General features: G+C 48.8%; 1 protein-coding gene across 1 annotated transcript; it reads right to left on the reverse strand.

The window, feature by feature from the left end:
- Positions 1 to 10458: 10458 nt before the first annotated feature.
- On the reverse strand, positions 10459 to 11789 carry NUPR1 (nuclear protein 1, transcriptional regulator). The gene is made up of 3 exons (NM_001114515.2): positions 11663 to 11789; positions 11091 to 11240; positions 10459 to 10755 (listed from the first exon to the last, which is right to left on the reverse strand). The coding sequence occupies exons 1-2, from the start codon at positions 11772 to 11774 to the stop codon at positions 11104 to 11106; spliced, it is 249 nt and encodes an 82-aa protein (NP_001107987.1). The 5' UTR covers positions 11775 to 11789; the 3' UTR covers positions 10459 to 10755; positions 11091 to 11103.
- Positions 11790 to 15896: the final 4107 nt, after the last annotated feature.

Here is a 15896-nt window from a genome sequence, read left to right on the forward strand (position 1 = left end):
ATGAGGAAAATAATCCAAAGTCATAAGACTATTTAGAGGATTCAATGAGCTATTGTTTGTAAAGTGCTTAGAAGGGGGATTGGCACCTAGTCAAGCTGTAGATTCTAGCTCTTAGTGGTAGTACAAGGCCTGCTCCACAAGGTCTTAGGAAACGCTTGTTGCTAAGTAGCTTCAGTCGTGTCCAACACTGTGCGACCCCATAGACGGCAGCCCACCAGGCTCCCCTGTCCCTGGGATTCTCCAGGCAAGAACACTGGAGTGGGTTGCCATTTCCTTCTCCAATACAGGAAAGTGAAAAGTGAAAGTGAAGTCGCTCAGTCGTGTCCGACTCTTAGTGACCCCGTGGACTGCAGCCTACCAGGCTCCTCCATCCACGGGATTTTCCACCCCACTGGAGTGGGGTGCCATTGCCTTCTCCGTAGGAAACACTAGTTGTCATTAATAAATACTCTGGGATGGTTGTTATCAATGGGCAAAGAAAGGCTAAAGAGTTGCAAGAAGAGAGTGAGGAAGAGGGCTTCCCTGGTGGCTCAGTGGTTAAGGAATCCACCTGCCAGTGCAGGAGACATAGGTTCGATCCCTGGTCTGGGAAGATCCCACATGTCTTGGAGCTGCTGAACCTGTGCACCACAACGGCTGAGCCTGTGCTCCAGAGCCCGGGAACTGCAACTATTGAGCCCATGTGCCACAACTACTGAAGCCCAGGCACCTAGGGTCCGTGCTCCACAACTAGAGAAGCCACCGCAACCAGAAGCCTGCACACTGCAACCAAGAGTAGTCCCTGCTCGCTGCAACTAGAGAAAAGCCTGTACAGTAACGGAGACCCAGCACACAGCCAAAAACAAATAAATAAAATTAAATATATGAAAAATGAGAGAGCGAGTGAGGAAGGAACAGAAGAGGCTGCAGTTAGAGCTCGGGATGTTCAGACAGGTTTGGAGTGCAAATGGGGGTACCCAGGCCAAAGAAGCCTGGTAGCCAGAGACGTGCCTCTCTGGAGCACAGTCTGGGCCTGAAGCAGAGGGGTCTGGGAAACAGCCCTCCAAGCAGGCCCTGGGCCACAGTGTGGACAGCCTTGGATCTGAGCACCACTGGTTGGGACTCATTTCCTAGCTTGGGTGAGGTTTCATCAAGCCTCCCTATGGAGAGAACTTGGAATGAAGACTGACTCTGGGCTGAGCCCTGGGCCAGGCCCTGCTAAGTGTCTGAGATAGACAGCGGGCCCTGGGCCGACACCAGGTCGTCCAGCAGCCCTACCTTCTGAGGCTGACCCTGGGCCCCATGCCAACCCCGGGCCCCTCACCTGGCAGTTGCCATGAGGTCTCTCCCACCCCTGACTGCTGTGTCTGTTACTTAATCCTGAGCACTGCACTTGGAGCCCCTTGGTGAGTGGACAGTTCACTTCCCAGAAGTGGGACACGCTCACAGTTTATAAATATATATTTAATTTATTTTCGGCTGCACTGGGTCTTTGTTGCTGCACTCAGGCTTTCTCTAGTTGTGGTGATCAGGGGCTACTCTCTAGTTGCGACTCGAGGGCTTCTCATTGCGGTGGTTTCTCTTGTCTCAAAGCACAGGCTCTAGGCATGTGGGCTCAGTGGTCATGGCACACGAGCTTAGTTGCCCCACAGCATGTGGGATCTTCCCAGGCTGAGGATAGAACCCATGTTCCCTGCATTAGCAGATGGATTCTCAATCACTGGACCACCAGGGAAGCACCTAATCAAGACTATGTCTGATGCATTGATTCGTGAATATTACAGAATATTACAGGCACCTACTTAGTGCCAGGTACCAGCTCTGAAGCAGAGGAACCAGAGGACACTGATGCTACGGCGCAGGTGTTTGAGGCCCTAGAATGCCACACCCAAGCAGAGAGCGTTAACTACTGGATCACGAAGGAAGTCCCACACCAGGGTTCAGTAGCTGTGGCTCCCAGGCTTGAGAGCACAGGTTCAAAAGTTGTGGCACATGGGCTTAGTTGCTCTGAGGCATGTGAGCTTTTGCTGAATCAGAGATTAAACCTGTGTCTCCTGCATAGGAAAGCAGATTCTCTATCGCTGAGGCACCAGGGAAGACCCAAGGTATTTTAAATTGCACAGAAATAAAAGTGTTAGTTGGTCAGTCGTGTCTCACTCTTTGCGGCAACCCCTTGGACTGTAGCCCGCCAGGCTCCTCTCTCCATGGAATTCTCCAGGCAGGAATACTGGAGTGGACCATTCCCTTCTCCAGGGGTCTTCCCAACCCAGGGATCAAACCTGGGTCTCCTGCGTTGCAGGTGAGTTCTTTATTGTCTGAGCCACCAGGGACAAGCCACACTGAAATTCATGTTTTTTTTCTCTTGTTTGTCTGCCCCTCACTACAAGTTCCAAAAGGAAAGAGCTCATTGACCACTGTATCTGTATCTTTTAGAATATTCTCTGGCTCAGGAAATATCTGCTGAGGAATAAATCTTTCCTTAAGTAGTTAACAACTCTCCCAACTGTTCTCCAAAAGAGAGATAACAGGGCGAGGCTGCATAGAGCTGGTGCAAACATTTCACAAAGTGCTTAATTTTATAACTCCAGTGTTTTGCTAAAGTTGGAAGGAGAATGTGTTCACTCAAGAGGACAGAACAAGAGGTGAGGAGTCATCTTCTGATTCCACAGCGTGGGTGTGTGCTAAGTCAGTGCTCAGTCATGTCCGACTCTTTGCAGCCCCATGGACTATAGCCCACCAGGCTCCTTGGTCCATGGGATTCGCCAGGCAAGAATACTGGAATGGGTTGCTGTGCCCTCCTCCAGGGGATCTTCCTCACCCAGGGATCAAATCCATTTCTCCCGGTCTCCTTCATTGGCAGGCAGTTTCTTTACCATAGCGCCTCCACAGCATCAGCTGCTTTTGTTCTCGGAGAAGCAAAAAGAACCTTGTTTTACAAAGAAAAGAAAGTGCTTCTGGTTGGCTGAGACCTGGATTCCTGGTCCAGCCTCTGGGGAGCAGTCTCCTCTCTTCAGGCTGGCTGCTTGCACAGGGCCTCGGGGGAGTGAGGTGCCCTTGCTTCTTAGCTTGCTCTCCCTGGGCTCCCTGAAGACCACAGAATTCTCTAGAAAGCTTGGGTGTGGGTGTTAGCACACCTGGTCTCCTCCTGGCTCAGCCCGTGACAGTTGGTGAACGCATGACCCAGATCTTTTCCCTCCCACAGGACTTTGGTAAATATTCACTGTGATAATAAAAGTCACTGCGATTGTAGACATTTCTTTTCTACTAACCCAGGTGGAGTTTTCTTCCTCTTCTTTTTATGCTCATCCCATCACTGTTTAATCAGTGTGGACTTTCATGGCTACAGGGAAGGGATGTCATTGAAGTTTCCTTTTTACTTCAACAGCCTTAGGGGACTCCTGGTGGAACCCTGGTGGCTCAGATGGTAAAGAATCTGCCTGCAATGCAGGATACCCGGGTTCGATCCCTGAATCGGGAAGATCCCCTGGAGAAGAGAATGACAATCCACTCTTTTCCCCTGGAGAATCCCACAGACAGAGGAGCCTTGCGGGCTGCAGTCCATGGGGTCGCAAAGAGTCAGACATGACTAAGCTACTAACACCGGGGACTCAAGGCACAGAGAATCATGAGGACACAAGAGCAGGGTGGATGGGGTGGGGAGTGGGAAAATTTTAAAATACTTCCCTGGTGGTCCAGTGATTAAGAACCCACCTTCCAATGCAGGGGATACGGGTTTGATCCCTGGTCAGGGAACTAAGATCTGCTATGCCATGGGGCAACTAAGCCCACGTGCTATAGCACACAGAGAACCCTGTGTGCCACAGTGAAGACCCAGCACAGCCAAAGATAAAATAAAATACTCCCCAAGTTAAGGAAGAAGGAGGCAATTTGGAAAGGACAGAGGGAGATCTTAGAACAGACATGTCCTTGAGAAAGGATTCTTCTGACCACGCTGTTCTGAAGAGTTGGGTGAGATCTGAGGTATGGAAGGAACTGTACCCCATTTTCCAGGTGGACAGACCCTGGCAGTGCCCCTGCACCCCAGCGTGACGCAAAGGCTGCGGGAGGTGGCCCAGAGAACACAGACAAGAGCAGGCGCTGTGTGGCTGATAGTAAAGAACAGACAGAAAGGACAGGAAGGCAGAGGGGGGACGTCTTGGCGGATTCCAATGTACCCAGGGGATGTCAAGGCCAAGAGAATTCATGCCGCTTCTCAACTCTGCTCCTGGGGAGCCCTGGGAAAAGAAGTGGAAAAAATGGCAAACTGACCCCTTCAAAGACCTGCCGCCGGCAGAAAGGGAACAGGAAATAGCAATTCAGATCTCATTTCTTGCACACCTGAGCTACGTTGGCTGTTCCCTTGTTTTAATAGCTCACTCACATGATGTTTACTATGTATTTCACATTAACCCAGTCACAGCCATAATGCTATGTTGAATGTTGTCAGCACTCTTACTTCCCATATGGGGAAATGGAGGCATAGAAAGGTCAAATAACTGGACCAAGATCAGACAGAGATGGTGAGCGAGCTGGGACTTGAACTGACAGTCTGGGCCCGGAGCCCATGATGTCAGCTGTCACTCTGCTGCCTTCTTAAGATCTTTTTTGGGTGCCCTATGAAGTGCTTGAAAAACAGTTTCCTTGCATCCTCAAACCATTTCAGGAGGTGGGTATTCCCTGGGTGGCCCAGTGGTTAGGACTCCATGCTTTCACTGCTTCTGTTGCCAGGGGCCAGTGTTCAGTCCCTGGTCAGGGAACTAAGGTCCCTCAAGCAGCAAAAGAAAAAACAACAATAAAAGCACAATTCTGGTGACTTCCTGGTGATTCAGTGGTTAAGACTCCATGCTTCCACTGCAGGGGCCACGGGTTCCATCCCTGGTGGGGGAACTAGGATCCCCAAACTCTCAAGGCTTGGCCAAAAATCAATCAATCAAACAAACAAAAAAACACATCACACCATTCTGGGAGGTGAATGTTTGCAGTAGAGAAAATTAAGATACAGGGTAAATAATCACGTGTCCCAGGTCACAGCCAAGTTTTTAGGCAGGATCTGGAATGGATCTGGGGAAACTCTAAGTAAGGCTGGTCTAACAACAAACCATCCCCAAACATAATGGTTACAAACAGCTATTTGGTTATGCACCCAGATATTCTGTGGATCAGGAGTTGGAGGTGGCTTGTCTCTACTGCACTATATCTCAGGCCTCACCTGAGAAGATTCAGTTGCTGAAGATGACCCTACCCTCTGTAGGCTCCCTTCACTCACATGTCTGGAGGCTGGAGACAGCTTTCAGCTGGGACTTCCGCCGCACCAGAAGTCAGACCACTAATAACACGTGACTTTCTATGTTGACTTTCACGTGGGCTATCTTGAACTTCCTCACAACAGGGTGGCTGGGGTCCAAGAACCGCCAACAACAAGGTACAAGCACTTGGTGTTTCAGGAAATACCACTTCCACCACAGTCTATCAGTCATGGCGGTCACAGAGGTCCTTGTGTGTTCGGAAGGAAAAGAGTCCTATATCCCCCAGTTGATGGAGGGAACATCAAGGTCGTACTGTCAGAAGAGCTTGTGGGGTGGGATCTGGCTATGATCATCTTTGGTAAATACAGTTCTCAAACTTCACTGCATGTTTGAATCTTTTTTTTTTTTTAATTGGGGTAGAGTTGATTTACAATGTTCTGTTAGTTTCTGCTGTACAACAAAGTGAATTGGCACTACATATACATATATCCCCTCCATCTTGAACCTCCCTCTCCACCCTCATCACACGCATCTAGGTCCTCACAGCATGGAGCTGAGCTCTCTGTGCCATACAACAGGTTCCCACTAGCTATGTTTCACACATAGCAGTGTCTTTATGTCAATTCCAATCTCTCAGTTCTTCCCACCTCCTCTTTCCCCCGACCCATGTCCACACGTTCATTCTCTACGTCTGCATATTTATTCCTGCCCTGCCAATAGGTTCATCTGCACCATTTTTCTAGATTCCACATATATGCATTAGTAGATCATATTTGTTTTTCTCTTTCTGACTCACTGTTCAAAGTCCCAGTGCCCAAGCTGCACTCCAGGCCAATGAAATCAGAATCTCAGGGGGAAGGAGCCAGGAATCAGTATTTTCTTCAATTTCCGGGTGATTACAATGAGGCGGTCTCCCATGTATGCAAAGTTCCTGGCACAGTGTCTGGTCCGTGAACAACTGATATTTTTCCTCCAAGAGTGGACACTTATGACTCAATACACAAAGTTGTCATAGGTAGTACCCAGGTGGACTTAAAATTATGGTTAGGTATTTCTTTTTACAGTTATTTTCTAACTATGACAAGTGATTGTGGGCTTCCATTTTTGAAAGTTATGTACTTTCCTTTTAAATATATTTGAGTAAAAAAGTAAGAAGGTAATTTTTTAAATGCTTAGTAAATAATGGTGTAGCTTGAATGCCCATAAGGCAGAAATCATAAAACCGTGAAAGGCAAAGCTGGGAAAACCCTGAGACAGTTCATCAATAACAGTATCTAGGACTAGGACTGTTATTATTATTAATAGAACCACTTTAAAAAAAATGCTACTTGAGGGACTTCCCTGGCAGTCCAGCGGTTAAGAGTCCACATTCACTATGCAGAGGGCCCGTGTTCCAGCCTTGGTCAGGAAATTAGATCTCCCGTGCCTCAACTAAAAAAGATCCCACAAGCCACAACTAAGACCCAGCGTAGCCAAATAAATTTTTAAAATAATTAATTTTTTTAAAAGTGGAACTTCCTTGGTGATCCAGGGGTTAGGAATCTGCCTGTCAATGCAGCGGACACAAGTTCAATCCCTAGTCCAGGAAGATCCCACGTGCTGCGGGGCAACTAAGCGTGAGTACGGCAACTGCTGAAGCCCCTGCACCCTAAAGCCTGTGCTCCGCTACAGGAGGAGCCACTGCAATGAGAAGCCCACGTACCACAACTAGAGAAAGGCTGCCCACAGCAACAAAAAATTAAAAAAAAACAAACTTTAAAGTGCTCATTTAAAATCAACTTCGGGTGATCCTGAATTAAAAAGATATATATATATCTGAGTGCTGGCCTTTAGAGAAAGGAGTGGACAGGCAAGGACAAGCAAATACAGAGCCCCACAGCGTCTTTCCAGATTCTCTGCAAGGAGCTGGGAATCCTTTGAAGTGTGGCAACCTACCTGGAAATTTCCATAAGCCCCTGAGGGAGAAAGAGAGGTCAGTCAACTCTCCAGTTCTCAGAAGGAACCCAAGAAACTGGGGAAACAGGTATTACATACAAGCAGGAGAAGATAAAGAAAGGAGTGGAAGGGAAGAGGGAGGTTCTGGAGGGTTCTTGTCCTGATTGGATCCCCAGTCCCCCTGTGCGTGTAAGCCAGTTCCACCCTCCTGCACTCCCCCCAGGCCCATCCTATAAGTCCAAGAATTATCTGGTTCCTGGAACCTCCCAAGCAGAGGCTGTGCCAGGGAAGGGTGGGACCAGGAGTTGTATGAGGGGTCGTGTGTGGGGCCTCCTGGCAAGTGCGGATCAAAGGATCCATTACCTAGGGAGTGCCCACACCCAGCGAGACACAACCCTTCCCAGCCTATTTTCTCCTTTGAAGCTGAAAGAAGACAGGATAGTCTCAGCAATTGACAGAGGAAGGAAACAGGCTCAGACCGGAGTAATTGACCAGAAATTAACTAGCATCTAGGATTCCTCATGGTCAGTTCGTCTCAGGCATGTAGTCACAAAGAGAAAACCTGGCTTTGAAAATCAGACAGACCTGATTTAAAAGTCTCAGCTTCTGCAGGTTGTGCCTGTGTGACTTTGATGAAGTTACTTCTCTTTTACAGAAACTTTGGTTTTCTGGTCTGTAAAATGGGATCAGTAATACTCTACCTGGCTCCCAGGTGGCTCAGTGATAAAGAATCTGCCTGCCAATGCAGGAGACACAGGCGATGCAGGTTTGATCTCTGGGTCAGGAAGATCCCCTGGAGGAGGAAATGGCAACCCACAACAGTAGTCCTGCCTGGAAAATCCCATGGACAGAGAAGCCTGGTAGGGTACAGTCCATGGGATTGCAAAGAGTTGAACACGTGTAAGCAACTGAGCACATAGTACTATGCCTACTGAGTTATTGTGAGGATTAAATGGGGCAGTACCTATAAAACATGCGTCACAAGAGTAGTATCCCAATGCATGGGAGCTGTTGCTATGCTCTTCTGAAGCTGACGCATCAGATCTATCCTAGGCAGAGAGCTACTGCCAAGTGCTGCTCCTGCCATTTGACTCCTGAGTCCAAGAAATGACACCGACCCTAAGGCCTGGTTCCAATCCTACAAGGGTCGTTTGTCCCTCCTCCCAGGGCGTACCTTCAACCAGGTCCTGGTAATGTGGTAAGCATCCAATAAGTATTAAATGAATGAATAAATAATCTGTCATGGAAAGAGGGATTTGAAGGGAAATCTGAAGGAGCTAAATGTCAAAATGACTGAGATTCTGGGCACAGGCTTGCTTACCTTGGAGGCAAGCAGTCAGGTGGTTGAGGGCAAATAGGAAAAGACTTTGAAGAGCTGAGCCTTACAGGACTGGTGAGAATAAAAGCATCTCAGATAGAAGGGACCAGAAAACAGAAGCTTGCTCAAGGGGCAGGTAGGAGAGTCAGATTTCAGCTCACATTAAGGAATAACTCTGGGGGCTTCCCTGGCAGGCCAGCAGTTGACTCTGTGCTTCCAAAGCAGGAGGTGCTGGCTCCATCCCTAGTTGGGGACAAGGTTGGACTAGATGCCTTTTTAAAAGGAATTTATTTGGCTGCAGCACACAGGATCTTCAATCTTCATTACAGCACGTGGGACCTTTAGTTGTGGCAAGTGGGATCTAGTTCCACAACCAGAGATTGAGCCTGGGTCCTCTGCACTGGGAGTGCAGAGTCTTAGTCACTGCACCACCAGGAAAGATATCTTTTAAAGTCCTTCTCAGGTCAGAGATTCTAGGAGAGTTATTAGGCAACTCAAGGGAGCCTGATGGATAAAGGTTCTTAAAGGTTCAAGCTGGTCTTAATCTGCTGTGCATCTGTTTCTGCTCCAACTGCTGCCTTATTCCTTTGTTCATATTCTTGGGTCCCTGAGAACAATTGATTCCAAGTTTTGCAACCCAGGGTTTAAATGCAGTGGACAGGAGAAAAGGATAAAGGCTATGCTCAGGGCCAGACCGAGGGGTTTTCTCCATCCTGTACCCCTTATTGCTTGCTAGTTTCTTCTAATATTCACTCTCTCCTGCTTCTTCTTCTTTTTTAAATATTTATTTGTGTCTTAGTTGCAGCACGTGGGATCTAGTTTCCTGATCATGGATCAAACCCAAGCTGCCTGCATTGGGAGCACAGAGTCTTAGCCCCTTGACCCCAGAGAAGTCCCTCTCCTACTTCTTTTAATAATAAAACTCTCCCCCAGTTTGGGCTAGCACGTGGCTAAGTAGTTATATACTACATGTCCCAACCTCTCCTGTAGTTGGGTGTAGTGATATGTTTAACTTCCGAGCAGATGCAATTTGTTCTGCTTTTAGGTTATGGCCTTAAAAATATATTATTGTGGCCTCCACCAGTCCTTTTCCCACTCTATTTACATAAGCTGAATGCAGATGAAATGGCAGGTACTGGAGCAGCTAGGTTGGAGTGCAGAGTGGTAGCCATGTTTGAAAAGTGGCTGAAAAATGAGCCAGAAGTAATTGAAATCCTTGACACGATGGAGCTGCCACTTTAACCCCAGAGTACCAACCCTTGGAACTGCTTTGTGACACAGAGAGAAGTTTCTATCCTGCTTTGTTCGAGTCTTCATTACAGCAGCCTGAGTCTCTTTCTCAATCAACATACCCTACCAGCTCCCAGCATGCCTCTTACTTACTCCACATTTTTTCTGGAAGTCTGGCTCTAAGACTGATAACACTGGATAAGAATTTTCCTGCTCACCTCACTTTCCAGAACACTGTCCTGGCGGCCCCCTTGGCAAAGGGACCTACCTCACACTTGAGGACAATAAGAATCCTTGAGCCCTGAGTAACTTGGGGCAAGTCCCTAAATGTTTTAAATCCCACTTTTTGCCATTTTGCAGATGGCACCAATAAATAACACTCACTTCAAGAGGTGGTTTGATACAAAGATGACATAAACAGCAAGTTTGTTGTTCTAAAAATGGAGAGGCGCTGAAGAGGGGGCTTGTTTCATGGGCAGCATCTCAAAGAACAGAGGAAATTCTCATACACCTCATGAGAAACCACAGAAACAAATTCACCCAAACACATATATACCAAAAGAAAAAAAAATGCTCACCTCTACGCCCATACAAAATTAGAAACACCCCTCCCAGACACGTAGCCCAAAACAAACACTCACCAAAATGCTCTCATTGGTTCATGCAAATGCAGACACTTGCAGGCAGAAGTGTGCACCCAAAAAGCCACACAAAGAGAGAGAGAACAAAAACACACAACACAGACAGTCGTCAGCTGCTACACTTTGTTTATTGTCACCGTCACCCTGGGGAGCTCCGGTTTCTTCTTTCTTTTTGCGGGGAGGTACCTTCTTGACTCTGCCTCTGTCTATGCTCTGCCTCTTGCTTCTCATCTTGTCCTTTCTCTGGGGCCGGGGGTGCTTCCTCCGTGGTGCCCCCAGAGTCTCAGTCAGGTGGGGTTAAGTCCTGGGGTTGGAGTGGGGCAAGCAGGCCTGGATCCCGCCCCCAGGGGCTGGCTCTTCCTCAGTCCTATTTCCATTGCTGTGGGTGTCCGTCCTCTGGCCTCATCTGGGGGAAGGAAAGCAGCAGGTGAAAAATCCAGAAGCCTGGGTTCTAGTTCTGCCTCTCCTGTTCAATTGCTCCATGACTCCAGAGAAAGACCCTACCCTCTCTGGGCCTCAGTTTTCCTGTCTGTAAATCAAATGTTGCTCCACTTGCAAAGGGTCCATTTCTCCCTTTTTTGCTCTGGTCGCTAGGCAACTCAAACATACGTCTCATTTTATTCTATGCTGAGACAACAATTCTTAGCTCCCTCCTCCCCGCCCAACCTTGTACATTCAGGTCTGTCCCGACCAGGCAGAGGGACAGACCTGTACAGGTGCTGGGGGCCCCTGACTCCTTACCTCCAGTCCTGTCTCAGGGCCGTGCCCCTCGCTTTTTCCGCTCCGTGTTCTGAAGCTTGGTCACCAGCTTCCTCTCATGCCCACCAGGGCTGTGGCGGTTGGTGTTGATGGCGGCTTCTCTCTTGCTGCGACCTTTCCGGCCTCCCACTCCTGGGAAATGAGGCGAGAGTCCATGGTGAGGTGGGCAGAGGTGTGAGGCTCAGGGGGTACGGAGGGCAGGGGTGGAAAAAGCTTGGGTTAAAGTCGGGAGGCCGGGGATCATCACCATATAGATTTAGGGCAGTCTTTGTCCCTGCTTCCGCATCTGTGGATTGAGGGACTTCCCCCCTCCTCGTGATCTCCAAAATTCTAAAAGTGTGTGAGGTCCCAAGGCTGAGTAGGACAGCACTCACTGCATGAGGGGTTGCGGGGAAGGGGGTAACTCCAGGGGTCAAAGAAACAGGCTGGAGAAGGGTGATGAGTGGGCAGGAGCCCAAGGAGGGATACTAGTTTGGGGAGGTGGGCTTCAGTCCGCTTGTGAGGGTGGGCATTGGAAATGAAAGGATCCGGAAGGTGGTGGGGCCAGGCCTTACCCGGGTAAGAATGAGCCAGGCTGTAGAGGTCGTACTCGTCTAGGACGGCATCTTCATCCTCTGGGCCTGGGGGCTGCCTGGACGGGCTGGCTGCTCTTGGGAAGGTGGCCATAATGTCTGTCTGTCTGTCTCTCCCTCTCCCGTCTTCTAAAGCTTTGTTTGTGTTTGGTTTGCTGACACCTCCCAGTTCACTGGCCTCAATTTATAAAGCCAAGTCTCCTCCTCAGCCCACAGTCTGGCTCCAGCCCCTCAGGCCCGGTCTGATGCAATCTGGCCTTTTCCCAGAACCCAGACCAGTAAGCATCAGTCACGAGAGAGAAAGCGGGGTGGGGGTGGGGGCTGGGGGCTGGCGGGGGGAGAAGAGCTGGTCCCGTGAGTCCCAGCCCCCTTCGCCGCCTCCTCTCTCACCGGGGCTCGCCCAGCTGGGTAGTTTTCCACGGAGGAGATCCCCGCCCCTCAGAGGGGAGGAGGTAAGAGACAGGGTTTGGGCATAAACAGTGCTTGTGGTCAAGGCCCGAAGGGAACTGAGGGCCTCACCTGGCTGACTGCTTCCTTATCCATCTCCTGCCCTCTGCCCTCTGACACGTGCCCCTCCTGGGCTGGGGGTCATGGCCACACAGCTGAGCCCCACCCCACCCACTTCTGGCTCAGATTCAGGACCCTGGTGGCAGAACATGGAGTAAAGAATGATCCAGGAGAGGGTACAACCCACCATGTGTCATGTCACTGATCCTCACACTGATCACACCCAACCCTCCTTTTTTTTTTTAATATAAAAAATATCCTGGAAACCCCCCTTAACATCCTGAACTGGGGGTCCCTAGGTAATCTCCCTCTCCTGAGAGGGAGACTAGCAGAATGGTTAAACCGATTCTGGAGCCAGATGCCTTGGATTTAAACCCTTGATCCACTACTTCCTGTATGACCCTGGACAAGTCAATTTATCTCTCTGAGCCTCTGTTTTCTCCTCTGTAAACTGAGGGTGATAGTAACTGTATCTGCCTCATAGACTTGGCATTTGTGCCAAGTCGCTTCAGCTGTGTCTCACTCTTTGCAACCCCATGGACTGCAGCCCACCAGGCTCCTCTGTCCAGGGGATTCTCCAGGCAAGAATACTGGAGTGAGTTGCCATGCCCTCCTCCAGGGGATCTTCCTGACTCAGGGATTGAACCCATGCCTCCTGCATTGGGAGGAGGGTTCTTTAGGACTCCACCTAGAGTTGGGGAGAAGATCAAGTGAGATAATTGATGGCAAAGTACTTGCTACAGTGTAAACTGCATTGTATGAATTGATCACATAGTTTCCAAATAATTGGATCGAATGCCCTCCTTGAAATGTAAGAGAGACATAAAAGGAAATCAATTTAAAATAAAATTATACACGGGGCTTTCCTGGTGGCTCAGTGGTAAAGAGTCCACCTGCCAATGCAGGAGACACAGGTTCCATCCCTGATTCGGGAAGATTCCACATGCCACGGAGCAACTAAGCCCGATCGCTGTAACCACTGAGCCTGTGCTCCAGAGCCCGTGCTCTGCAACAAGAGAAGCCACCGCCATGAGAAGCCCATGCACCGCAACTAGAGAGTAGCCTGCACAGCAACAAAGACTCAGCATGGCCAAAGATTTAAAAAAGAATAAAACCTTTACTAAAAAGAAAATAAAATAATATATATTTCAAACCATGGATATACTGAGGTAGAGACCATTGTGAAGTAAACAGATGTTTGTGCTAATTTAATATGAGTTAAAGGAAGGGGATCGGATAAGAAACGGGGAAAGTGGAAATTTCCACTCTTGCCTGAAGGATCTGACCCTGTGGGTCCGTTGACCCAGAGGGGCCACACCCTGAGTTGCTTTAGCTGAGGCTCAAGCACTACAGACAGTGAAGGAAGCAGACTGCAACATTCCTTTCTTTCTTTTTTTTTTTTCTAGCTCAGTGGTCTCAGTCCAGGATAGGTGTTAGGTGTTAATTCTCTGCTCACTTTCCCACTTTGCTGTGAGCCAACTGAAACATTGTTCCATTTCAATATTACCAAAACTTCCATCTTCACCGCCCCCTCCCCCCCCCCAGCCTTATAATAACCCAGTATCATTCTCTGTTGCACAAGAAGGGACACTCTTGCTTGCATTTCTCCCTGGCCTGAGCCAGAATTAGATTTAGCTTCTGGTTTCCCGCGGATCATAATAACAGACCAGATGATAAGAGAAAGAGGAATTTAACCGTAACTTACACAAACAGGGGAGAAGGAAATGGCAACCCTCTCTAGTATTCTTGCCTGGAGAATCCCTGGACGGAGGAGCCTGGAGGAGTCCATAGGGTCGCAGAGAGTTGGATGCAACTAACTGACTAAACAAACAGCAAACACACCAAGGCAAATTAAGGTGGATAAATTAGGAAATACGGAGTTCTTGCAAAATAGTGGGCTTTATCATGAAGCATTGTAGCAAAATAATTCCCTCCAGCATGACACAGGGGGCTTCCCTGGTAGCTCAGTGATAAAGAATCCGCCTGCCAGTGCAGGAGACAAGGGTTTGATCTCTGATCTGGGAAGACCCCTGGAGAAGGGGATGGCTACCCACTCCAGTATTCTTGCCTGGAGAACCCTATGGACAGAGGATCCTGGCAGGCTACAGTTCATGGAGTCACAAAGAATCAACACAACTTAGCAACTGAACAACAAGAAGCATAACACAAGGCTCTAGGCTCGGGTCATTAAAATAAGCTTTATTTTTATTTTTTTAAAGACTCATTTATTAGGTTATTTCATGAGATCAGAAGTGTGTGTGTGTCTGTGTGTTAGCAGCTCAGTCGTGTCTGACTCTTTTTGCAACCCTATGGACTGTAGCCCACCAGGCTTGTCAGTCCATGGGATTCCCCAGGCAAGAATACTGGAGTGGGTTGCCATTTCCTTCTCCAAAGTTTTATTTTTAATACCTTCATGCATGTCTAGCAGGATAGTCAGAGGTCGTGCGGAATGTGGGACAATTCTGGTCAGGATGAACTGTTTGGCTCCAATCTGAGGTCATCGTGACTACCAACATGCTCACAAATTCCCGAGCTGCCTCTAAGGGGGCGATCTTTCACTTATTCACTTCTGCTGCCAGTCCCCAGCTAGCGGCTCAGAGATCTTGAACCCCCTCTGAGCTTCAGAAGGCTCATCTGTCAAGGGAGAAGGCAACAGGGCCTGATGTGCCAGAGGGCTTCCTCCAGACCCGCGCGTGGTGCACTGCTATTTCCCCCAGTCTTCAAAGAAGGAAGGGCTTCCCTGGTGGCTCAGTGGGTAAAGAGTCTGCCTGCAGTGTGGGAAAGCCATGTTTGATTTCCATCTTGGGAAGATCCCCTGGAGAAGGAAATGGCAACCCACTGCAGTATTCTTGCCTGGAGAATTCCACGGACAGAGGAGCCTGGTGGCCTACAGTCCATGGGGTCACAAAGAGTCGGGCACCACTGAGTGACTAACACTCAAAGAAGGGAAACCGAGACTTAGAGAGCGACTTGCTCAAGGTCACACGACTGATGAGTGGTGAAGGGCTCCTCTCACCGTTTGTCTGACCCTAGTTCCGGGCCTCATTCTAAGTCAGCACAGCTGACCAAACACTGGCAAAGATTTGACAGCCGTGTGTATGGAGGCAGCTGTCAGGGTTTCCTCCTTCTTCCCTTCCTCCCAAACAGTGCCTACCTTGGACCAGGCCAGCTACCCAAGATGAGAGGAATGACACATTGCGCCTTCTGGAAGTTTGGCGCCCTCTGGTGGAGGTGCATCTTTAGCAAATCAGTGCACATTTCCTATCCATAATACCACACAACCTCTCAGTACACTACCTTTTCATTTTACTTTCTCCATGGCATTCAATTATTACTAATCAAAACTATCTTTGTTTACTTCTCCATGATTTGTCCCCACTAGTTTTGTTGCTGTTGTTCAGTCGCTCAGCTGTGTCTGACTTTTTGCAATCCCATGGACTGCAGCATGCCAGGCTTCACTGTCCTTCACCATCTCCCGGAGTTTGCGCAAATTCATGTCCATTGAGTCAGTGACACCATCCAACCATCTCATCCTTTGTTGCCCCCTTCTCCTCTTGCCCTCAGTCTTTCCCAGTATCAGAGTCTTTTCCAATGAGTTGGCTCTTTGCATCAGGTGGCCAAAGTATTGGAGCTTCAGTTTCAACCCCACAAGTTTAGTTAGCAGTTAAAGGAGTAGGCTCTGCAGCGAGACTTCCTGGGTTCAAAGCAT

This window comes from Bos taurus, chromosome 25 (assembly GCF_002263795.3).
Source record: "Bos taurus isolate L1 Dominette 01449 registration number 42190680 breed Hereford chromosome 25, ARS-UCD2.0, whole genome shotgun sequence".
Taxonomy (NCBI): Eukaryota; Metazoa; Chordata; class Mammalia; order Artiodactyla; family Bovidae; genus Bos; species Bos taurus.